The sequence below is a fragment of the Cynocephalus volans genome, chromosome 8 (genome assembly GCF_027409185.1).
Source record: "Cynocephalus volans isolate mCynVol1 chromosome 8, mCynVol1.pri, whole genome shotgun sequence".
Lineage (NCBI taxonomy): Eukaryota > Metazoa > Chordata > Mammalia > Dermoptera > Cynocephalidae > Cynocephalus > Cynocephalus volans.
In genome coordinates, this window is record NC_084467.1 from 45,599,734 (window position 1) to 45,624,273 (window position 24,540).

The window sequence follows — 24,540 nt, forward strand, 5'->3', positions numbered from 1 at the left end:
GCGCAGTGGGGCTCTGTGGCTCATGAATTCACCCGCACTTCGAACCAGCCCTGTGAGGTGAGCTTCTCATTCCTATTTTCACCAAGGAGGAAACTGAGTCCCGGGGGATGAAGGGACATGGCCATGGCCACACAACTGGTAAGTGGCAGCCAGGACAAGCAGCTGATGGGTCCAAGGCTCGGTCCCCCCCTGCAGCCCAGAGGTGAGCAGAGGCAGGGCACGTGAGAGGCTTGGGGGGAAAGGGTTGGAGAGTCCTGCATGCTGCGTGGGCAGGTGGGAGGAGGGGCTGGCTTTCCACACCAGTTCCAAGCTGTCCCTGAAGCCCTGGGCTATGCTGACCTCGACTCCACCAAAAGAGATGGGCAGATGATTCACCTAAACCACATGCAGTTGGTCAAACTGTGGGTGCCAACCCATCAGTGGGTGGTGAAATCAGTTTAGTGGGTTGCAACTATTAGTTTTAAAAATTCTAAAGCAATCGGGCCAATCCGTGGCTCACTTGGGAGAGCGTGGTGCTGACGACACCAAGTCAAGGTTTAAGATTCCCTTACCGGTCATCTTTAAAAAAAAAAAAATTCTAAAACGATAAAAAATATATATATCAAGCTTTATGTGTTTTAAGGCCGCTATCTTTCAGGAACATCTATTACATGTGTAAATACACATGTATGTGTGCAGACCGGGGTGCAATGCCAAAGGAAATCTCCTACTGTGGGCCACAGTCACAAGGTGTGAAGAACCTGCCTCCCAGCCCACCCCAGCCATTTGAGTTGGACACCGGTGCTGGGGATGGGGAGCCAGGCCCCAAGTCATTCTTCTCCACCCAGGACTGTGCTGTTATCCTTGGAAGCCGCTTCTGAGGCAAATCCAAAATGAGCGTGGCAGATGGGTGTGGCTACATTAAAACAAGAGAGGGAGACGCATAGGTAGCGTTTTCCTCCTCAGCCTTCTCCCTCAAAGCCAGACCACCAGCCTCCTGCTCGCTCAGGAGATGGTGCAGAGCTGGGGAGGGGGAGGCACGAGCCGTGGGCATGGAGACCCAGAGGAGAGGTGTGCTGAGAAGGACGGGGGGCTGTGCAGGGACCCAAGGGCGCCACTGAGGACAGGCCTGGGAGCTTCTTGGCCAAGCGAGGGGCTGTTCACTTCCCGAAAGCTCTGAGGAGCAGATGTTCTCCTACCTGCCATGCTACTAATTTCAACAAGTGTGTGTCTTTCTAGTGGCTGCCAGCAACGGCATGGTTTGTTACCATGAGCAATTTTCTTAATTAACAGACATTAATTAGCCATTTAGCAATTTTGCAAGCATTTGTTTAGCGGCTTTCCTAAACATGAATACCACTGTGATAATGGCACTGATTAGAGGGTCCCCTAATTAACAGTACAGGGAAGGAAAATTGAAATCACATAAATTAAAAAGGGAGGGGAAGTTAATGAAGGCGGGACATATTTGCACCTGCAAGTCTTTTGTACCACAAAACTTGGGTGTAATGTAAACAAAACAAGATAATTCGAAGCCAACCCCCCAAAAAAGAAAAATAAAAAGAACGGAGGAGGAGGGTTCAAGGGCGAGGTCCAGTTGCCAAGAGGGGGCAAAAGAACCAGGCTTCTGTTGGTTCCTCAGCTCCTGGCAAGAAGGGAGCCCCTCCTCCCTTCACGACCCTCCGCCTCCCTGGCAACGCGGAGTGCGCGCTCGGGGCAAGCAGCATGGCTCTGGCCAAGCCCCTCATGCCTGTGGACCCATCGGTCAGGGAGGCTAGCAGCAGCCGACTTGCTGACCAACCACAGAAGTAAAGCACCCAGGAGGGCCTGGCCCATGCAGTGGGGCCCCAGGCGATGGCTGTCCACTAAGCGGCAGTAAGCAGACCCAGGTCTGAAGGGTCCTGCACCAGGGCTGCTGAGGTCCGTGACTCCTCCACGAGGCCCCTGAGGTCCAGAGGGCAAGGCTAGGGTGAGTGCTTCCCCTCTGTGCCTGCCTCAGAAGACCCCTGTCGGGCTCCAGGGACTGGTCCCTGAATTAGCGAAGACGGCACAGGTTTTCTCTCAACTTGATGAGCAGCAAGGACGGAGACCCAACCCTGGCCACTGCTCTAGCTTGTGCAGGGCAGTGGGGAACAGGTTGTTAAATCTGGGGAGGGAACAGCAGCTCAGAAGTCTCCCCTCTGACTGGGAGTTGGGGTTTGGAATAACGAGCACTAGGGAATCCTGGCCCAGGCCAGCCAGTCACTCAGGGAAAATCCCACTCCAATCGTGACACAGGTGAAGACAAATCTCAGTATCCACTTCCCCAGGGCATCCCAAGCACTACAGGAAGCTCTGTGGGCTGGAAAGCTTTTCCTCCACGGAGCCAGAAACCTACCATTTCCCAGGGAGTCACCATATCCACATGAAACTCCATCCTCTGTATCCCCGCTACCTCCATTCAGCCTGTAGCTCTGTCACTACATTCTCTGTGTCTGGGCTGTGTCCGTAAGACTACGCAGCTCACAGGGAGTGCGGCCATTATCTGCACTGCTCACTAATCCTGAGATCCATGCAGGAAGGGCCATCAATTACTCCACTTTATAGCCAAGGAACCAAGACTTGGAAAGGCGAAGCCATGCACCAGGATCTCAAAGTGATCCAAAGTGATGGAGCCAGGTCTCAAAGTCTGATTCAAGAGCCCAAGGGGGTCTTAGGAAGCCTACCATTATACAAGCCTGTAAGCAGCACCCCTGTGTCATGTGTCAGGCATAGAGAGCGAGGAGCAAATAGGAACGGACCTTAGAGGTGGAAGGACTTGGGAGCGCATCTGGATCCAAGGTGCTGACCTCTATGTCCCCGGCCAGCCCCATGCCAGGGTCTCAGGGCACATCAGACTTACTGTGGCCCTGGAGGGCTCCCAGGCTTATTGGGGAGAAGGATGAGGACACAGCGACAAGTAAGCTGGAATGTCTGCTTAACCTACCAGGGGCTCCAAGAGAAGGTGATGACCAGCTCTCTCTCACTTCCTAGAGAGGTAAACTGAGGCCCACAGCAGCTGTAAGCCCAGTCCCTCCATGAACCGACATGGAGCTGGGATGAGGACTAGGGTCTCCTGACTGGTGAAAACTCTTTGTCTTGTATCGCACTGCACAGCAAGGGGATCTGAGCCCATGGGAAGACCCTAACTCGGGGATATCCATGCTCCTGAACCTGGAAAAAGGAGGCAGAACACATACCAACTTCCTATTTGGCCTTCATACTGCCCCAGACCTTGTTAATGGACTTGCCATTCCATCTCGGACATCCTTAAGACCTTTTTGTTTGTTTTTTCTTCATCCTTAAGAACTTGACCAGACATCATCTATCTCCCACACTTCCTCTTTATTCTTTTTCCTGTAATTTCAGCATTGGGTAGTGTTACATCCAGCAGCTTCTGAGAGCCACTTAGGCAGGGCCCAGGAGGCTGTTATGGGTGTGATCAAGTCAAATGCTGGGCTGTTGCACGAAAACTCTCAAGTCTGGACACTGACAGTTTAGTGAAAAAGTCTTTAGCAGCATCAACATGGTGGGAAACAGAGTGTTTCCATGGCACTACGGATTAAAAGTCTCTGTGGAACAGCATTACAGAACTTCAGCAAGACCCCCCATCCCTCCTGTCACATTTTGGCTAGGTCCCTGTACTTCATTAAAGCCACTCTTGAGGGACGGCCTGTGGCATGCTGGGAAGAGCTCTGTAGTTACACAGACCCGGCACCCAACCCCAGCTCCTCCAGAACACACCTTGAGCCTTGGTATCCTCATAAGGAAAACGGGGACTACGCTACAAATACTGCAGGGGTGTGGTGCAGCTGATAGTGTGAGACATGTGGAGGGTCCTCAGTCTTCATGGTCTCCCATGCCTTATGTTCCTGTAGCCACTCACTGGCCAGGGAAAGCGGGAGCTTCTCTCTGCCGGGAATGTCCCCCAGCCTGAAGAAAGCCACACGCCCTCCTTTGTCAAGCCTTTCCTGCACTACCCAGTCAAGTGCTTTTCCAACATGGAGCATTCCATTCTGACATGCTGCCGTATCTGTGGGTGCTGCATGGGCCCCTCACTGCTGGGCCTAGTGGCCCTACCCAAGGGCCTCAGGGCAGCAACTGTGGCCTTTCACCCCATGGGTGCATCCAAGGCAGGGCCCCAAAACAGCAGTGAAGCTCAGCCATCAGGCAGACCATGCAGCGATGGACAAGGGGCAAGACGCAACAAGCTCCTGGTGGGCACATCTAGTACCTCTGGGTTCAAGGAACCAGGAAGAAATACTAGCACCCACAGGTTGACCAAGCTGGTCCACTGAGCTAAACATTCTTGGAAGTGAGGGAGCGTAGCTCCTTACAATTAAAAATCAGATTAAACCTGCACTGGTTTTTTTTAAAGGAGAAAGGTAACGTAAACTATGTTCTAAGTTAAATATTCTCCAAACTCACTGCTTCCTCCCCAAAGGCCACTTCCCATTCCTCAAAACTGCCTTCACCTGCTGGGAAATCACAGACAGGAGAGAAAAAGAGCTGGGACTTAAGTCCAGGCTTTCTGGGTTCAGAGGGGATCCTGGGAGGGAGCGTGCATGAAGACAGGCTTCGCCCAGGGCAAGAGCACCATTCCTGAAAGCCCAAAGAGCTATGGTCGAAGTCCTGGACTCATAACCCAGGGCCTTGGGCTTATCCATAAAGCCAGGCAAGGGGTCCAGGCTGTGCCTTCCTCATGGGGACACAAGAGCCATGAGAGTACTTTGTAAACTGCCCAGGGATACCTAACAGAAGGCAGCATCATCACCATCTAGGCCAAATCTGCCTTTTGTCTCCACAGAAAGCCTTTGGGGAAAGGGGACTTGAAGTTTTAGGTTGCTAAGAGAAACACTCCACACATCCCATCCCTCCTGACTCCTGGGGACACTGGCCTCTAGTCTGACAAGGCTGAAGGGGTGGATTTTATCAACCATCAGCAGGAGGCAGATGGCTTGCAGTACTGGTGGCCTGTGAAATCTGCCTGTTGGGCGTGTCACTTTAATTGAGTGAATATAAAATTACAATAATTACACACATAGCAAAAGGCATGACGCGACAGACAATTCAATTTGCTCCTTGGACAGAAATACTGACGGAAAATGCCATAAGCCTGTTCTGGGGAGAGGGCCAAGGTGTGCCGCTGACACCCTGAATCTGTCAACGCGGCCTGCCTCCACCCACGGCCTTTCTGGAGTGGGAAGCTGACCACCCGGCAGGTTGAGGGAGGGAGAGCAAGTCAATTTTACATGCAGCTCACTGGAGAGAAAGTTATTTCCTCCTTTCAACCCACAGGAATGAACTCCACAGGACTGGAGAGCTGTCTTCCTATCTTGCTTCAATCTGTCCCCTGGGGAAGAGGTTTCTTTGCATGTGCGTACTTGTGGCCAAAGCTGGGACTGAGATTACCAACTCGAGGGCATGGGGAGTCAAAGCCATCTGTGCGTGCACCCAGTGTGTACCTGGCATACGCACAGTAGGTCCTCAGAGGGCTGAGCTGGACCACACCCAACAGTGTGGTAACTGCCTGGGCTTCAGTTCAGGCCTGAGAGAGCTCCCAGTCATGTCGGGATCCTTCTGCCCAATAGTTGAACCCACAATAATCATGACTCTCCGTGGGCATAGGATAAGAGGTGCTAGACCACTTTCTAGGACAGTGTGGCAGTCACCAGTTACAGGGAGCTGGAATATACCACATCTCTCCTTTGGGGTCACCACTGCATAAACGTCAGGGATCCTCACAGCCACCAAGGCCCACTCTGTGCAAAGATTAGCAAAAGGTTCATTGATTTCCCTTTCAGCAAAGGCCCCAGCTGACCTCCCTTCCGCCATGTGAGCCTCTCTGAAGAGTTGGGACAGCCCTAGGCAGACAGCAAGGGCGCAAGGTCCGCACAGCTGTGAATGTGGCTTCCCAGGATGGGCCCTGCTAAGACATGCGCAGGAGGTGCTCAGTGAAGGTTTTGCTCAACAGGCATGAGACACACTTGCCCGCCGAGGTGCAGAATCAGCAGGCAAAACAAAGGGAGGAAACACGGACGATGAAAATACAGGTGGCGCCCAAGACCTATTGTGGAGCTCCTCCACACCCTGGTCGCCACTGCCTCTTCTCAGCCCTCGCTGTGACTGCAGCATTACACAGGTGGCAAGACTGGGCATCAGGGGTGTGAGCTCACTGGTCCCAGGTCTCACCCACTTCCAGGGTCCATGCATGGTCCCCTGCACTACACCATGTACCCAACAGTGGAGGCTTGGGTCAGAAGTAGCATCAGGATCCCAAAAAGCACAGCTACCATGCTGAGCTAGAGCAAGCTTTAGGCCAAATCTGGCCTGCCACCTGTTTTAGTAAATAAAAAAAATTTTTCTAGGGGGTGGTGTGGGGGAGAGGCAGCAGGCTGGTACAGAGATCAAACCCTGGACCTTGTTGTTATCAGCACCATGGTCTAACCAACTGTAAATAAAGTTTTACTGGCACACAGCCATGCTCATCCGTGTACTGTCTACGGCTGCTTTCACGCTACAACAGCAGAGCTGAGTAGTTACAACAGATACCAGATGGCCCCCAAAGCCATATTTATTAGCTGGCCCTTCACAGAAAAAGTCTGTGGACCTCCTGAGTTTTATGATGATTCTCAAGACTGAAAAGGGAAAAAACTGGGATCTTTTTTAATTCTCAAGGAAAAACAAAGCAGTACTATTATCTACTTTCTGATTTTTAATGTGGCATCTCACTCATAAGACAAATGAAGCAAAAATTAACCACTTTTTACAAAGGAGAAAACCGAAGTCCAACGACATTAGTTATTAATGGAAGAGCCAAGATTTACCCCACTGAGGACAAAATGTGCACCAACCCAGGAGTCACAGACCTGGATTCTGATTCTCCCACCAACATGCCACATCACCCATCAATATGTCCTCATTTTCCTGGCCATTGGTCTTGAACAAAATGACAGTTCATCCTCATAACACAAAACCAGCACTCATGCCCACTGCTGGTCCCAGAGCACCTCCTTGCTGATGGTCTCTCCAATTCTGTTCTTGCCACAGGGCTGGGGAATCAGCCCTTCCCTCCCTTGCCGGCATACTTTGGGGGCTTGATTCCCTGTCCTGAGTTCTTCCAGCAGGTTCAAACTGTTTGGACCCTTTTCTGTGGAATGGATTCACATAGGGATTCTCCAAGAGGAAAGGGCTTGACCTTGAATGGCTGTGGTTGGGATGGGGCAGGGGATGAGAGAAGTGATTTCGCCTCTAGCCACTAAACCCTTGAGGGTCTCCCTGCTGGAGACTGTGTGCACGTGTTCATACAACTGGGCACTCTTTTCAGGGTCACAGGAAAAAGCATCAATACGCAGAACATATGGGCAAAAGCCACCTCTATCTGGCAGCCCATCTAGCCACTGGGTACTGGCACCCAGGGCTGAGTGTGTGCTAAGCACTGGAGACACACTAATAAGCAGTCCTCTGCCCTCCCATAAAGAGTCCCAGGCTGGCTGGAGAGATCTGAGTTTAATGCTGCAGAAGCACTATAACAGAGGCAGGTACCAGGTACAACAGGTAGTGAAGGTGAAGGGGGCAGAGATCACAGAACTGTCACTTTTAGGTAGGACTTGGGGCTGGCTGGTTAGCTCACTTGGGAGAGTATGGTGCTGGTACATGAAGGTCAGGGGTTCAGATTCCTGTACCAGCCAGCCTCAAAAAAAAAAAAAAAAAAAAAAAAAAATTCAGGCAGGATTCGAAGGATGAACAGGCATCTCTTAGCAGAGAAGAGGAGGAAGGGGATTCTGGGCCGAGAAGACGGCATCTATGCAGCCCAAATGTGCAAGAGAGGGTGTGGTTCTGGAGGACGGTAAGCACACGATGGTAACCTTGGGGCTGGGACCACCAGGCCGAGGAGGGGGGTATTAAGTTGCGGGAGCTCATGCAAGAGAATGGTGATCAGACCTGTAACCTGGGAACCTTACAGCCATTCTGTTCCTTCCCAAAGGTGTTTCTACACCCTCTCTCAAGTTAGAAGTCAAGACTTACGGGCACTGGAAAACAGTGAGTTCACAGCTGTCTAGGGTGCTAATTCCCACCTACGGCAGACAGCACATGGAATGAGGAAACCCATGAGACTCTTGTTCACGAGTGGCTCTTCCATCCCACCTGCTGCCCCACTGAGCCACCCCCCCCCCCCCGAAAAGCCAGCCTTCTCTGATGCTAGTGAAGGAGCTGGGCAATCCAGTGACCCTGGGGGGGGGGCGGTTTCTGATGCCCATTCCCATCATGTGGGTTTCTGGCAGGATCCAGATGGCACATCTCTCCCTTCCCAACCTCTACTTGCTGCAGGAGAGACAGGCTTTGTAAGTTGGAGGAAGGGACAGACCCAGGATCCAGAACCACATCAGTCCCTTGGAACGCAGGGGAGCACGCCTGCCGTGCCAAGGGAACCAAATCCTCTCTTCTGCAAGATAGCCCTTGGCTCTGAAAATGGACAGTGCTGCAAAGATGCATCCCGCTCCTGCTCATCAGCCTCCACACCACCTTGCCAGAGCCCAGGCTCCACTGTTAATCACAACAACACAGTGAAGGTGAGACGCATATTAAAAAGGCACTGCCTCATCTACCCAGAGAATCCCTGCTCTACTTTAAGCTCTCCAGACACACGCGTGCACACAGCCTTCCTGCCCTACCCCTTTCCATGACAAACAATCTCCAAAAGTAATGAGTCATCATGTCCAACTAGGAAGGAGGACTGCAGGGCCCTGGAAGCCACAAATCCAGAATGCCCAGAATTCAACCCAACTGTCCCTTGAGCAGAAGAGGTCTAAGAATGGAACCGGAGGGTCGGCCGAAGTTTTTTTCTTTTAGTCTGGCAGCTTCCTTAGTAACTGGGTGGTTTCTCATGGCTCTTCCTCCCTGGGAAGCCCAGGGAATGGCTCAAGACCTTTCCTTCCTTCCTCTGTTAAGGTGAAGCAATAGGATGGGGTAGGGATAAGAACCAAGACTCTGGGGAGACACAGGTTTGGGAAGCCTGGTCCACAGTCACACGGGCAGTATGTGAGGATACCTGGCGAACACTGGCAGCAACATGAGGAGCAGCGCTGTGCACTGCTAGAAGAGCCCCAGATTCATGGGGCCAGGAGCCCAGCCTGCAGTTCCCTCTGAAACTCACCTCGTGTGGAAAATAGGGCTGCCCCACATGCCTCGCAGAGGACCACAGGACTGAGATACTGAGAGTCCAGTGCCGAGAACCAGCCCTCACCGAAGGGCAGCTGCTACTAAATCAAGCTGTGTCTTGGCATCCTCCTGCCTCATAGAATCCTTCAGGAACCACCTCTTCCTTTGACTCAGCTTTCTTTATTACCCACTCCACGGGAGCTGCCTCCCTCGCCCAAGACACAGAACCTGTCCTAATCTGAGCTAGTCTTGGAGCGGGAAGCATGCCCCTCAACGAGAGGCCCTCAGGAACCCCACCAGCAAACTCTGTGGGCAGGAGCCATCTGGACCTGGAAGTGGTCCCCTACTTCATTTGCCCCCAAAGCCTTTGAATGAAGGGCAGATTCAAAATCTGCACAGGGCTCCTGACCATATTCCCAGACTCGTATACAACTCATAGCTGGAGAAGCAGGTTGATCTGGTCCTATTTTACAGGTGAGGAAAACAAACTCAAATGATACTCAGGTGAAATTCACTAGATAGAACTCAGTTGTATAGGCGAAGACCTAGCTCCCTGTTCAGAGAGCTGGTCTCCATCAAGCTCACGTTAACAAGCTTGGGAGGAATAGGGTCAGAGGTTCTTGGACATACAATCTACTTTCCTGCTTCCACCTCCCCTGGCAGCCCCTGTTGGTGGACCAGGGCCCAAGGAGGTAAGTCAGGTGGGCAGGACTAAGTGAGGTAAACATAAAAGCCAACTGGGACCCAGTGCTTAGTAGGTGCCAGATCTGTCAAACTGAAGGATTAAGCACTAAAAAGCTCATCGCTCTGGAGAATACCAGAACTTCTCTCACATATCAGTGCCACTAAAGCTGTGCTAAGCTCCTAGGACTCTCCTTCTGGAAAGAGGAGAAAACTCAAGGTGGCCCTCACTCTTGGAGGAGCTGGAAGACCTAGCTCTACCCTGCCCTCTAGTGTGCAAAAAGACAGCCCGGGACACACCTACAGCAACACTCCTACCCGCTAACAGGTAAGAGTGTTTACCTGGCAGTGGGCAGGGCTTTGTGTGCATTTTCTCATGGCAACCTCACAACTGCTCCAAGTGGTCAGGGCTGTCATTTCCCCCAATTATCAGATGAAGCAAGTGAGGTTCCAAGAGGTTAACTGACGTTCTCAAGGTAACCCACATACCCAACCTGGGCTACATGACCGCAGAGGCCACCAGGAAGGAGGGACCAACTTCAGACGGGGTGAGGGAGGTGTGAGCCCAGCGTGTTCCTGCCCAAGACAGGGGCAGATGAGCCAACAGGCACGATGGGAGATCCAGGGGCCCAGCAGCTCAGCTTCCAACCACTGGTCAACATGGATCCTGAAGCCAACCCAGTCATCTTTGAACAGCAGTAATAAACCACTACTGAACATTAATACACATTTATATGTACAGTCAATTCATACTAAACATGAATACACGTTTATACGTACAGTCAAGCTCCGCAAAGGAAGCAGCATGATTTGCTGCATGACTGCTCCTATAGCACAGCTGAGGAAACAGTGCCTGAAGAGGTCAGGCAACTCCCAATCACACCGCCAGGAAGTGGCAGTGAGCTGCCTTGCTCCAAAGCCCCCGCTCACAGCCACTCCGTGTTCTCTCTGAACCCCAACTGGGTGCCTTGCACTCCCCATCCCCGCACTACAGAGCTGATATGGCCCCTGTGGTCGGGATGCCAGCAGGGAAGCTTCTTGGGGTGCCTAGCACCCAGCACAGAGCTGGCACTTCATGAAGGCTTTACCTACCATTTTGATCTGGAGCAAGAGACAGGGGGCTTTTCTGGGAGAAAAATTCACAGAAACATGCATGGGTGGGCCTGGGCCAGGGGCTTCATTTATTCCAAGGCCTTCATTTGGGGGAGAGAGCTTTCCAGGGAAAGGTTGCCTGGGGAGTTAATTTAGGCAAAAACAGGACATGACCCTGAGACCTGCACTGAGAGTCCCTGCCATGTCCCCAGCACTCAGAACAGTGCCTCATGCTGAGCTGGATGCACGCACGGCCCCTGACCTGTGTACGATGCGCTGGCCTGGCTCAGCCCAGACTCCCAAAGGGCAGTTTCGTTTCACTGTGGCGTGATCTTATTCAGTGGGTCCATTCTGATCCATGTAATGCCGAGGCGTGTTATTACAGGATTCTGCTGGAATTCTTTTCCTGAAACCTCTTCTGCTACAAGGGATGAGGAATGTGACCTTTTTTTTTTTTTTTTTTTTTTAAGGAAAAAAACCTCAGCACAATCTGCTGAGAAGTGGAGGAAAGAGCAGAGGAGGGCCTGCCCCCTCAGTCAGCTATGAAGAGACAAAACAGAACCACCATCTACCCCCACAGGGGGCTCCTCCACAATGAGAGGCAGGAGAACTTCATGGGGGAAGGAGAACAACCGTGGCACAGCACTGGGAGAGATGACAAGACATGGCAGCTCCCAGGCACAGGGAAAAAATTCAGTTCTAAGAGACACCCAAAGTAGAAACACAGGTCCAAAGGGGAGGAGACAAATCAGCCCAAGCTCTTAATAACCGAGAGGTGAAGGCAACTATTGACACCAGTCATTCCAGTACCTGATCCATAAAAGCCAGAGATGCAGACGGCCCAGGAGTAGAGGCCCAGAGAGGGGAACAGCAATGAGAACACAGCCAGGCCTCCTGGCTCAGGGTCCTCCCAAGACTCTCTCCCCTCCCCTCTCTCAAAGACAGCAGAGAGACCTGGGGTGGGGATGACCGTCCCATCGCGGGAGGCAGGCAGGCAGCCAGCCAGGAGGAGCAGCGGGCAGTCTGCCGGGCTCTGCGTTAGGGGGCAGTCGAGGCCCGCAGAGCTGCCGGGTGCTTTGTTACTGAGCAAATCTCCCAGGCGCTGACTGCTGATGCATAGCTAACCGGGCGGCAGACATTGATTTATGTTCAACTTTCCATTTCATCGGGGAGAGTTACAGCGCTACATGCGGAGTTCACGTTTTTCGGAGGGGAGGGGAGCGGCGTAAGTGTGCAGATGTGAGCATGTCCACGGACGGGCGTGCACACAGGCACGCTCCCAGTCAAGGCCGCAACTTTTTTTCCTTTTTAAGAGGGCGCGTGAGAGGCCGAGGCAGCCACCAGGGAGGCAGCCTGGCACGTCAGGAGTAACCTTTTGTCCACTGTTGCTAGGAGCCCTGGTGCCGGTCATCTGCCATGGGGCAGACGTTAGGCACCAGGCTGGCTGCCGGGCAGGGAGGGAGCACAGCCTGACCTTTACTGGCAAGAAAAAAGGCTTTCTTCCCTCTCTCCTGCCCCAGGCCTTTTCTTGCAGGCCGAGTGACTATGGGGGAGGACCAGCCCAAACCCACTGTGCTGCAGAGTGGTGGCACCCCTCACTGCACAGATGAGCAGTCTAAGACCCAGAGAGGGGAGGAAGGCTCCCCCAGGACATACAGGCGTTTGGCAGCAGGGCTGGACTCAAACCAGGGTGTCCAATTCCTAGGGCAGGAGGCTCCAGGCTTAGAGCCTGTGGCTGGCTTCAATCACAGTGACCAGAGGAAGGGGCTGCTGCGACCAGAGCCATGTCAGTTTGGAACAGGTGGGGCTGGGGGTGGGGAAGAAGAGCAGTTCCCCACCTCCGACTGTGGCCTGGAGCCCAGCAGTTGGGGTCCCCCGCCTCCTCTCTAATCCTTCTCAGCAGGGGTGACCCTGCCTTCTGTCAGTCTGCAGGGGTACAGCAGGGCAGAGGGACTGGAGCTTCTGTCCCCTGGAGGACCTGGCACATTCACCCAACACAGCATGTTGTCTTCCTCTCCCACAGACCCCTTCCACCTGTAGGGAAGCCCACAGGGCAAGAGGCTAGGGTCGGAGGATAGGCCCAGAAAGAGGAAGGGCATCTGCTCCCCAACAGACAGGCAGTTCATCAAGAAGCTACAGATCCCACTGCCCCATCCAGGCCTTCTTCCCGAGCAACTCTCTTGGCATTTGAGCCTTGGTTTCCTCATCTACACAGTAGGAATGCTATTGGTTCTTGGGCCTATCTCAAAGGGTCAAATGAAGTCACAGAAGGGGACCCCTCTTCTAACCTACAGAGTGCTCCCACCAACAACTATAAGAGGGGTTCAGACAGTTCCACTTCAGGGCCTGGGAGCACTGGCTGGGGTGGGCAGCCCCGGGACCACACACTGGGCTCTGGCTCCTTCCCAGGGAAGAGAAGGAAAGGGTCTCATGGGGTAGGAGGCAGCTCAGACTCAGCTTCTCACCACCACACCTGCCTCCTGCTTCCCCCAACTCCCACCTCAACCTGCACGAGGTACTCAGCATTGCCTGTGCAGGCCCGGACCTCCTTCTGGCTCTGCCTCCTGCCTAGCTCCAAAATCCATCAAGAGGCCACCAGTCATGGGAAGGGAAGCTGCTCTCTGTTTCACCCAGTCACCGCTCCAGCTCAGGGCTGTAGCCACCATCTGAGGGGACCACAGCCAAGACTCCACTGGCCAGCCTGCCAAGGGCCCAGCACCTCCAGCACTGATGCTCTTCCTAGAATCGTGTTCCCCTTGGTAGGAACCTTCCATGGATCCCCTGCCTTTATGTTAAACTCCTTCCTGTGTCTATTCCTGGCTCACCTCAGGCCACCCTGTCCACTTCCTAGGTCTGTCCCCACGCCCTGGCCCAGCCATCCAGGTTTCCTGTCATCCAAACTTGCCCTTTCACATCCACGTCCTGGCACATGCTCCCTTTCGGCTGGCATACTCCCCTCCTGCACCTCCCCGCTCACTGGCAACTGCCTCCCCCTCCTTGTGGCTCAGCTCCAATGTCAGACCCTGGGGAAGCTTTTCCAGATGGCCTCCAGGCCAGACTGGCCTGCCTGTCCTCCAACGTGGCATGTCCCACCACATAGTTGTTCCCTGCCTCCTCCACTAGACCATGAGTCCCTGAAGACCCTGTGCCCTTGGAGACCACATCTGACCAATGGGCTAGGGGACGATCAGGCAAGACTAGCCAGGTCCCACATGGCTCAGGTTCCAGCTCCTTCACCTGCCCGACCTGAGCCTCACCATTTGTCCAATGGGGGGTCCTGACCCCCAGTCATTAAGTCCTTACTAGTAGCAGGCTTTGGAAACCACAAAAACAAGGTGTTTAATTCTTCCCAAGTCTCCCTAGTGCCAAACTTGTCCTAGTCAGCAAAGGGAAATCTCTCCTGTTGCGGCAACTTTCTGGCAGGAGGAACGTCCGCTCGCTCCGCTGCTCACTGCTTCGCACTGGAGAGGAAGGCAGGAAATGGACAGCACACGGCCCCATTCCTAGGAGCTGCCGCAGTCACTGCCTGGCATGTTCTCATTTACTGGGCTTGGACTCTCCCGGTTGACATATCACCCACCTCGAGGCTCACGGCCCCAAGGCTCTACTGGGCATCTTGATTACCACCACTGTCAAGCAGCTCACTACTTCATAGTTAAATGGGCGGATGGTAGAAATGTCTTCCATACAAAGACCCAAATTTGCTTCACTCTTCTTTTCTCTCGAGCACCTGAGTGCTGAAGCCTGCAGTTCTGAGTACATGGTAGGTTCTTCTACACGGCAGAGCTTCAGATGCTTCAAGACAGTCATCAGAGCCCTCCTGAGGCTGCTTCTCTCCCAGAGAAACCCCAGCTACTTTTGCAGGAGATGAGAAGAAAATCATTCCCTATAATCTCAACAGGAAAGCTTTAAGGTCATGTGTATCTCTTTCCCCTCTTATTTTCTGGATCACTTCTCTGGTTCCTGGGCTATATGCATCATTTGCTCCTTCTTGTCTCCTCCCCCATAACTGACTGGGAGGGTTCTCTGGGGGCAGACCTCAACCTCTTTCCAAGGTGGGTGGGCTTGTCCAGCAGGAATGAGGACTCACTGGAATGAGGGGATGTGTCAATCACTCCCTATTGTTTGCCACCACGGTGGAAGGTATCTGGGGATATTCAGAGCAGGACGCGATGAGCTTCTGGCAAAGAGAACTGGACCTCCCAGCACTGTCTTTTCCAGAAAAGGCACAATACTTAACCCTATGACCTCTGCTGGGTCTCTGCAATGCCAGAGTCCATCATCAGTGTGGTCAGCTCCTTCCTGAGCACCAGCTGCAGCACCCAAGTCCCCGCCTCCACAGAGCCACTGGTGCAACTGCCCAGGAACTGTTTTGGAACACAGATATGACCAAGGCATTATCCAGGCCAGGGTGCTCCAGTGGTTTCCCACTGCCCATACTCAAAGCCCATCAACAACTGCCTGTCAACCTCTCCAGACGTTTCTCCCACTGAGCACCTGTCACCCACCTCATTCTGGACACCATCTCAGCCAGGGCTGCACTGCTGCCAGGGAGTCCTTCCTGACTTCTGATCTTGGCAGGCAGGCCTCTCCTCTGTCCTGTTACAGGGCAGGGGTTTACCTGTCAGTCTCTCTGGTAGGTTGGCTGCTCCTCTGGGCAGACCATGGTTCACTCAGTTCTAGCCTAGAGCCAAGCCGCATGCCTTGCACATTAGAGGTGGTTGATGACTGTCACTAAGCACAGTCCCTTCTACTTCTGGGATTCCACTTCCACATTATAATTAAGAAGTCTGGACTGGCTTGGGGATGGCAAACAAGTAGGATATGTACTACCGCTGATGTGCTCATGGTCATGGGAGACATTGTCAATCACTATCTGCTGAGCCTGGACACAGCTTCAGAATCATTCTCAACACAGTGTTCTGAGCAGCCCCCATTAATCAATCAGAGCTGGCATTTGACTGGAAAGTTATTTGCTACTTTTGAGAGAAGATAGCTATGGTTTCTCTCTCTCTCCACTGTCTCCCTCCTTTTCTCTTATTCTCTGTTCCTTCTCCTTCTAGAAAATCAGACATGTATCTACATTTGGACTTCTGTCTATGCAAGACTCTGTGTCAGGAACCAAGAAACCCGTGTTTAGATTCTGATTACAGCCCTCTGTTGATAACTTTGGGTGGGCCATTCACCTTCCTGAGCCTCATTTTCCCAATCTGTCATGCCTCCTCTGCAGAAACACTCAATCAAAATGAAAGTTACATGTTTAAAAATACTACATAACTGAAACAATTATTGGAATTTAAAACAAAACAAGAACAAAAACAGTCTGTACCCAATGCTCTGTTTTCTGTGACCCCTGCCCTCCTGTAATTCCCAAGTTCTGGGTCTGGAAATCCTTACTGGACATTGCCCTCCTTAGGATGACTTTAGGGCCAAGGAGCTAGGGGACCCACCCACACCAGGGGGCCTAGCCAAAACCACGCTGGATTTGCCAGATGTGCAGCCCCACTGAGTTAAGCTGCATGGAAAAAAAAAATGTCACTGCCTGGTTATGTAAAGTCCATCTGCATCCAAAGCAGAAAGTCAAAGGGGGAAGGGCCCTCAGACCATCTGGTCCAGCCTGCTCCACCGACTGCCAGGAAAACTGGGGCCCAGAGATGGGGAGCAACTTACCCAAGGCCACTCAGCAAGTATGTGGCCAAGTCCTCTTTGCCCGTCCCCACTCCAGAGCACCACAACACCACTCCTGGACCCTATGCTGGCTTCCTGTTAGACTCTCCTAGTCAGGATGCTGAATCTAGTACTTTGGGGCTGGTTGGGCTCCTCGCCATACTGTGCACAACACAAATAAACTCAATTCAAACATTTACTGGGTCCCTAAATACACACCACGTGCTGGGATGCCAAGATTAGGGCAGTCTTGCTACTAAACACATCTCATGCCATAGGACTGGACAGACACTGCCCACCTTGGAAAACCAGACACTGAAGAAGAGAAAGCAAACAGACCCTAATGAGTGAATGGCTGAAACTTCTGATCCCAAAAGCGGCCTTGAAGCCTGGCAATTAGAGACCTGAGGAAGGAAGTCCCATGTGTTGCTTTCTGAGGGGCTAGGGTGGGGGTGGACAGCTGCTCCCTCCCACCCACATTGGAGGCCCCACTGGCTTCTAAATTTAGGACCAACTAGGGGTGAAGTCCTGACCTGACAACTGGGCTGGCCACTGTGGGACAGGATCTGGCCAAAGCTAGATCAGCTACCCCAGGCTGGCCCCTTACTTTGAAGCCCTCCTGCGGCAGGAGCTGCCTGCCCAGGCTGCAGCCAACGAGGGGAAGAAGTGCAATTATTGGCAACAGATAAAACCCTTGATACCATCTCTATTTCCCTTCTAATATCAGAGTGGCCGCCTGCAAGATGAGCAAGGGGCAAGGCCAGCAATCAATAGCTAATATTCCTGTTGTGAGTCGCCCTGCTCCGGAAATGGGCAACCACTGCCTCCTTCCAGAGAGATACCCTTTCCCCTCAGCAGTGACCCAGACAAGTGGTTCAGCATCACAGCCAGGAAGGACAAGGCTGAGTACCTGGCCTGCCTGATGCCCCTTTGTCTGACTGATGAGAAAATGATGAAGGGGGGTGGGACAAAAGAGTCATCCAAAGTCACCCAGGAAGCAGAGGCCAGGGCACGCAGCTTGACCTCAAGTCAGGAATGTCCAAAAGTTACCTCTTTGATGGTGGCTGGTGGTGGCTAAATAAGGATAAGAATCAGTCTGGGCTTTCTGACCACACATCCCCAGACGTCACAGGGGAGGGCCCAAGAAGTATGTTTGGAATTAGGCTTCAACCATGGATGATTATATCAAAGCAGGAAGTTGGGAGCTGCCCACATATCAGGCAGACCTGTGCCTTGTCCTACACTCTGGCCAAAATAGAAATCAATGGGCTATTTAAAAAAAATACACCTGGCTATTGTCCACCTCTTCCCACCATGATGGCCTGCACTGGACTCCCAGATGCTAGCAAGCAGCCTCAGTAAGGGTGCACACAGGTGGAACATGGTACCTGGGTGGGCTCTGTCCACCAGGCAGGGAAGCCACACTGCACTGTATCAAGGGCACCTATGGCATCACAGGTGAGGACATGTGAGCCTGGGATAGAATTCTCAACTAGACAAAACATCAGTGGGAAAGGCTACCAGATGCATGCAAAACACCTGTCTGCAGCAGCCGGGGATGGCTGCTCCCATTGAGGATGATCCTCCGAGACAGTAGCCCCTCGGCTTTCCCCCTTCTGGAGGGGCAGCAGCCCACCTGGCACCTGCCTTTCTCGGGTTTCACTCTCTCAGCCCCTCTTCCACGTGTCTGCAGCCTCACATCAAGCTGAGACCACGACAGTGCCTGGTCTGGTCTGACCTGGAGCCTCACACATCTACTGCTGAGGCTGTACCCATCTCTACTGCTTGGACAAAGCCCCAGTTTTCGCAGCATGCTGGGAATACATACAGATTCACATGTGGCCATCCCTGCCTCCTTCTCTCTCCTCCCACTGCCATCTTAGTGGGCTACCTGCTGCTTCTGTTTTAGGGAAATCCAAATTTCCCTAATGCCCTTCTTGGCTGGTCAGCAGCATGTCCTAGCCCTCCTCTCCTGGGAGTTAACACAACCAAAACGTGAAATAGTGCAAAAAAGAGCGTCTTTTGGTCATCTCCCACCCAGGGGATCACTCCCTTAATGTCTCTAAGTGGTGTTGTCACATCCTTGCTCAGATGCTTCCAGCGCCAAGGCCCCTACCTCCCAAGGCAGCCTGTCTTGCTGCCGGACGTGCTTATACAAGCAAGAGTCTCCTTGGACTTTGTCTCACTGGTTCTGGTTCTGAATTCTTAGGCTTCGTAAAAGAAATCTGCTTCCTCTTCTACACAACAGTTCTTCCCATATTCTTATCTGGGCGTGCCAACACTTTAAAGGGTCTAAGGAACTCAGGTGGATCCTCAAACTCAGCTGCACACAGGCCCAAAAGGATGAGAGATGCTATAATCAAGAGCGTCATCACTAAAGTTCCTTATAGCCCCGCACAATGAACCTCCCTATGACAGTATTTCTCAGTCTCCACTGGCTCAAGTTGAATTAGCCTCCAGGAGAGGAAGGTAGAGGTGGAGGAAGAGGTGCAGAGGGGGTGGTAGCCACACCCAATCCCAACAAAACACCAAGCCTGATTTCACAAGCAACCGAGAAAAAGGCCAACAAAGTGTCTTTTGGGGAAGGCTGGTCTCGCGACCCATGTGGGATCTGTTCCTGCCTGTGGCGGGTAGGGTGCGGGCACAGAAGCTTGTGGGATGCCGTCTGTGATCACACTTGGAAAAATCAAGTGGTTAACCAGAAGGAAAGGATTCCCAGACCTGCCAGGATGGTGGGTTTTTTGTTTTTTTAGATTATGCCTAGGGTTTGTGTTGGACAGGCAAAGTAAACAATGACAATGACAGCAGCAACAAAACAGAAACAAAGAACAGCTTACTTATTTTTTTAAAAAGGCTTTTGTGAAAAGAAAGTTCCCCACTGGCTTGGAAGCACCCCTGAGCAGGGACAGGGTGCGTCACGCCTACAAAGCTGGTAGGAAGAAGGGCAGCCCCGCAGAGGTGCAGAGCAGCGCAGGAGGCACCTGCCTCCCCTCTCTCCTCTCCCTTCTTAGCTTCCAGGTGGGGTGGAGAAAGAGATGGGCAGGGCAGGGCTTGAACCAGCATAAAGCAACTGTATTTAGACCATGGCAAACTGAGCTACTCACTTCTCTTCCCCTCCCTCCTGCCTGCCAGGGCCCCAGCCTGGAGTGCAAGGAGGAGCCCGAGACCCAGGGCTCAGCACGTACCTGAAAGAAACCTGGTGGGATGGGGCCTCCGGGCATCCCATCATTGGGGGGAATGTTGCCAAGCACAGGGCTCGGGGCAGCTGCTGCACTCTGTGGAGACAGGAAGGTAGAGGGTCAGTGGCCAAGACACAAATAGAGACACAACATCCCATGCCCTGCCCACATCCCCCACACACCCTCCTCAAAGGCCACCCATCCTAGCTAAGCATCACCTCGGCACCAACATGGCATGGGCATAGGTTTAAAATCCAGATGTGTCACTCACTGGGCAACCAATGAACTCTCAGCCTCCATTTCTCATCTTTAAAATGGGAAAACAATGCCCATGATTTAGGGAGGCTGTGAGAATGGCCTAGGACAAAGTGCCAGAGGTACTTCCTGCAGTGCAGAGCAGGAGCTGGTGGCCAGCACACAGTACCTATTACTGACATTATGATAGCCAGGCCTTACCGACCTGGCTTCTCTAAGAAGCTCTTTGAGGACAGGGAAGGTGATTCATAAATTCCTGTGGCCTCTCCAAGTGGCTGCCAGGTCGCATAGAGCCGAAGATCAATAAATATCCACACAGCAATGAATAAATGGATGGACCAGCAGGGAAACATCCCCGGAGACAGTGAAGGAGGGCGGGGTGCGTTCTTGGCCCCCACAGAGCCCTGGGTGCCTCATGAGAAGGGAGGGCCCCATGAAGGGGGACTGTCATTTCTTTTCTCTTTCAATGCTGGTGTTTTGGCATTTACCTGGTACATTTGCCTCCACAAATGCCTCCCAGGGGTGAGCAGATGTTGCCCACCCCAGCCTGGCCTCCTTCCAAACAATCATGTCCGACCTATTCATGTGGTTGGCGTGTCTGTGCCTGGTCCATCTGTGCCTGGCCCAGTGCTCACACAGGCAGGGGTGAAGCTGGGAAGCCCATGCACCAGCTCTGAGGAAGTCACAGGCCTGAAGATCCTACCTGGGACTGTTCCCTGTCCCTCCCCACCAATTCTAAAGCTCTAGGTGCTCCTCCTGCAGAAAGCCCACTTCCAACCTCAGTGGTCCCCAAACCCCACCATGACCAAGAATGTGAAACTTAATCATTAGTCTATCTCCCACGGTTCTGGCTGGTTCTCTAAGATAGGAGTGAGCCCCTTGGGGTCAGGAGACATTGCCTCTTTTTCTCTTATAAACAGCCTCCCATCACCACCTTGGAAATGTAACGTTTCCTTCCCTTTCTTCAGTCATAAAATAGGAATCAGCACCCCTAACTTTCAACTTAGATGAAAGAAAATGAAGCAATGTGGGAATACCACTGCATGAAACAAAATGAAGAAATACACCTGGCTTCAAGAGCTGTCACCTGTCCTAGTGAGTGGGATGGCTGCGGGCGAGCTGCACGGCCTTTCTGAATTTATTTCCTATAAAAACTGGGATAGCTGCTGTCCCACCTTCTCATCAGGATTGCAGAGGATTAAGTGAGGAGATGGGCTATGTTTTGTAAGCTGGAAAAGCTCTGTGAATCTGGAAACAAAGACGACCCAGTATGGGGCATGTGGTGGGTTTTGACAGACCTCGGGTGGAGAGCATGGGCTAGCTGTACGCTACTTTCAAAATGATTCTGCCTACAGAACCACCACCCTCTTGGTAATTAAAGAGATTCTGCCAACCATCCTGTAATGTGTTTACAGGTTTCAAGCATTCTCAAACATTATGGGTCTAGGTCTTCCCGCCCCCGCCACGTCTGAGCCACAGGCCCACTCAGGAGGAGAAGACTCCGTGGCCCCCCGACCCCAGCATTATCTGGGATGGGGGCCACATGGGGGACCCCGCCAGGTTCTCCATTAGCTGCATTATCGTTGGCTGCATTACTGTTTCTTTGAGGTTAGTGGTTCTGTGAAAATGCAACTTTTTGTGATTAATTGCCAACAGTTACTCCTCAACAGAAGCAAAAAACTTTTTTTAAAAAATGGGGTGGGGTAAACATCCACTTATATTTTCTTCAACTTCTTTCTGAGACTGGTGTTACACATAACTCTTTAACTCTTCACAGACAGCTCATTATTTAACCAATTTAATAACAGGCACTAAGTCAGTGTTTGCTAATTTGGTAGTTCTTATCTCTTTGGTATTTGGTATTTTTGCTTACCTTTTAGATCACTATCTTTTGAAATGGTTTACATTGGTAATTTGTAGATTAATTGTCATGTTAAAATATTCATGTCCTTTGTTATTTGGGCATTTGAGTTTTTATATACTGAGAATATAGCATAAGAGTATATTATAACTTTTTTCAAAAAACACTTTTAAATGAAAACTTGAACCTGTGAGTGCTCTGCCGCATTACTTATGAGGCTCCTTTTCTTGAACATGTCATTTTCCTAAGAAATCAGAAGTGAGTCGATGGTTCTAAGACCTGGGGGTGGGCGGTGGTCTGTGGTTCTTTGACTGTAATGGTCACAGTAACCAAGGTTCTGGTTAATGATGATGATATTCTCTGAACTCTGGGGTGGGGGACGGAGTTTTGCTATCCTACAGTGGAGGAGGACAGCAGAAGCAGGCCATGTTAGCGCCTAAGGGGTTAGGAAGCTGAGGAGACTTTTATCATTCATTTAAAGCCTCCTCTGGCAACAAAATTATGTAGCTCCACACTGCTTAAATCGCTGTTCTGAATTATGAGTTATTGCTGTTACCCTCTGATTATGAAGCAAATGCACTCACAACAGAAAACTTTTTAAAAGGGCAAAAAAAAAAAAAAAAGTGCAGAACAAAATGAAAACAGCAACAAGTGTCATAGCGCAACAAAGGGTTAAGAGGTTGGGCAGGGCTCAGAAATAGCTGTTGCTCATAAAACCCAATCCAAGGAAGTCCCTTGGATTCCACACCTCTTAACACGACACTGGATCCCCAGCCCCACCTTCCTGCACCTCAATAGCAGGGGTGCCCAGCACAAAGTGAGGCATGCAGCAGGTGTTTAATAAATGATTACTACTTGTATTATTCAAAAACCTGCTCAAACGTGACCATCTGGAATCAGGCCTTTCTGGATTGCTAGGAGTCAGCCTCTCCCTGTGGTTTCCAACTTGGAGCTACAGAGCTCCATTAAGGCACTCAAGCAAAGCATCTTGTGTGAGTTTTCTCTAAAAACACAAAACCCAAACCGAAACCCCCTGACATTCACCGAGGCCTGCAGTATGCCAGGGTTGCGGTAGGTGCACGGGATAGAACTTTCCCACCAGGGTAAGAGGGGAAAGAGCACTAGATTCAGAAACCAGAAACCTGACACAGGGGCTCAGGTCCTAGCTGGCAGTCCACAGACAAGTCCCTTTTCGTTCTGAGACTCAGTTTCCCCATGTGTTCAAGGATGGGGTTAGAAGAGATAAACACTAAGGCCCTTCTTCCAACCTGCTCTCCCCAGCCCAGTCCACTTACCCAGGGAAGCAGGAACTAGAAGTAATAACTCCTGCATGAACAGGAAAGCAATCCTCTTTCCAGAGGACCCTGAATTTTAACTCTTCTCTGTTCATTATAGAACACTTAGAGATCAAAGATTAAAAACCACCCACACACCTATTTGTTATCTGAGCACACAGATAACCACCCAGGCCTTCCTCATCAACATTTATCCACATATGCAAACATACATGGACTGTTAAGAAGTAGAATCGAACTGCCATGCAGCTTGGTAACTTGCACTTAAAAACAAACCACAAAAAACCTAATTTAAAATTCTCCCCTAAACAGAAAACAGGCCTTGCACAGGGTGACATGGCCCACTTCAGCCAGCTGCCTCCTCTAAGCCTCAGGGGTATAGTCAACTTGAAAAGCCTGAGGTGCCTTCAGAAGACTGCCTGAAGCTCCCCTGCAAAGTTGTTTTGCTCTTGGCCAGGGAGACTTCAGAGCAGGACTGATCCCACAACTTTCTCTCTAAAGAGAAGGGTTTCTTTAGGATCTCAGGGTGGGTACACAGCCACTGTGCTCAGGGCTTCCCACTGTGACCACAGGCACCCCTTCTTGTCCAGATCTGCTTGGCTTTCAACAGTGAGGGGACACGTGAATACCTCAGCACCAGCCTCACCCCAGGACAAGGACATTCTCCCCCTACCCTCCCCAGGTGGAGAAGCAGGATTCCAACCTGGTGCCCCAGGGTCTGAGTGACTGGGAGGAGCCTTAGAAGACAGGCTAAGGAATTCAGACTTTCTGTTCTGGGAAGTGGGGAGGATTTCTAAGCAGAAGAGTGACCCATGACCTCTGAGAATCCCACTTTGCCCCACCTCACCCTGTGCCCACGTACTACTGCACCGTTGACAAACCTACCCCAACACCCCCAGAGTACCCAAGTGCCCACGCTCCTGGAAGCCTCTCATCCCACCCAGAAAGAGGAGTGGCTCGTAGCAGGCTACAGCATTTGTGCTTCCTTCAAGAAGCAAGGGTCCAGGGACACTCCCTGCAAGATGTTATCTTCTGGCCTCACCCCAAGAACTCCAGTTATCCTCACTCACAAACTAGCATGAGATCCCCCACCCATTTTTTCTCTCTTTTAAAAATAGTTCTGTGTACACAAAGCTCCTGGAAAACCGAGTAAAAACAAATGCTCAATGCTCAGAGGGAACTGTGGGACTACTGCCAGGCCGGCCAACCCCTCCTGACTGATTTACAAGGCTGCAAAATGGTACTTTGCTCTCAAATCCTCTCCCTCCCTTCTTGCCCCGCCCCAATCCTCTAGCCTTGGTGTATAGCAGTGCGGGCCACATGAGAAACCACCAAGTGCATGTAGCCTTCC

At 51.8% G+C, this 24,540-nt stretch overlaps 1 protein-coding gene across 6 annotated transcripts in view; it reads right to left on the reverse strand.

The window, feature by feature from the left end:
• Positions 1-24,540, reverse strand: part of SSBP3 (single stranded DNA binding protein 3) — a 157,778-nt gene that overhangs the window by 25,340 nt on the left and 107,898 nt on the right. For all 6 annotated transcript variants that reach the window (XM_063106579.1, XM_063106580.1, XM_063106581.1 and 3 more), the window contains one exon: positions 19,785-19,874. In XM_063106579.1, coding sequence (XP_062962649.1) covers positions 19,785-19,874 — 90 coding nt within the window. The remainder of the gene's footprint in view (positions 1-19,784; positions 19,875-24,540) is intronic.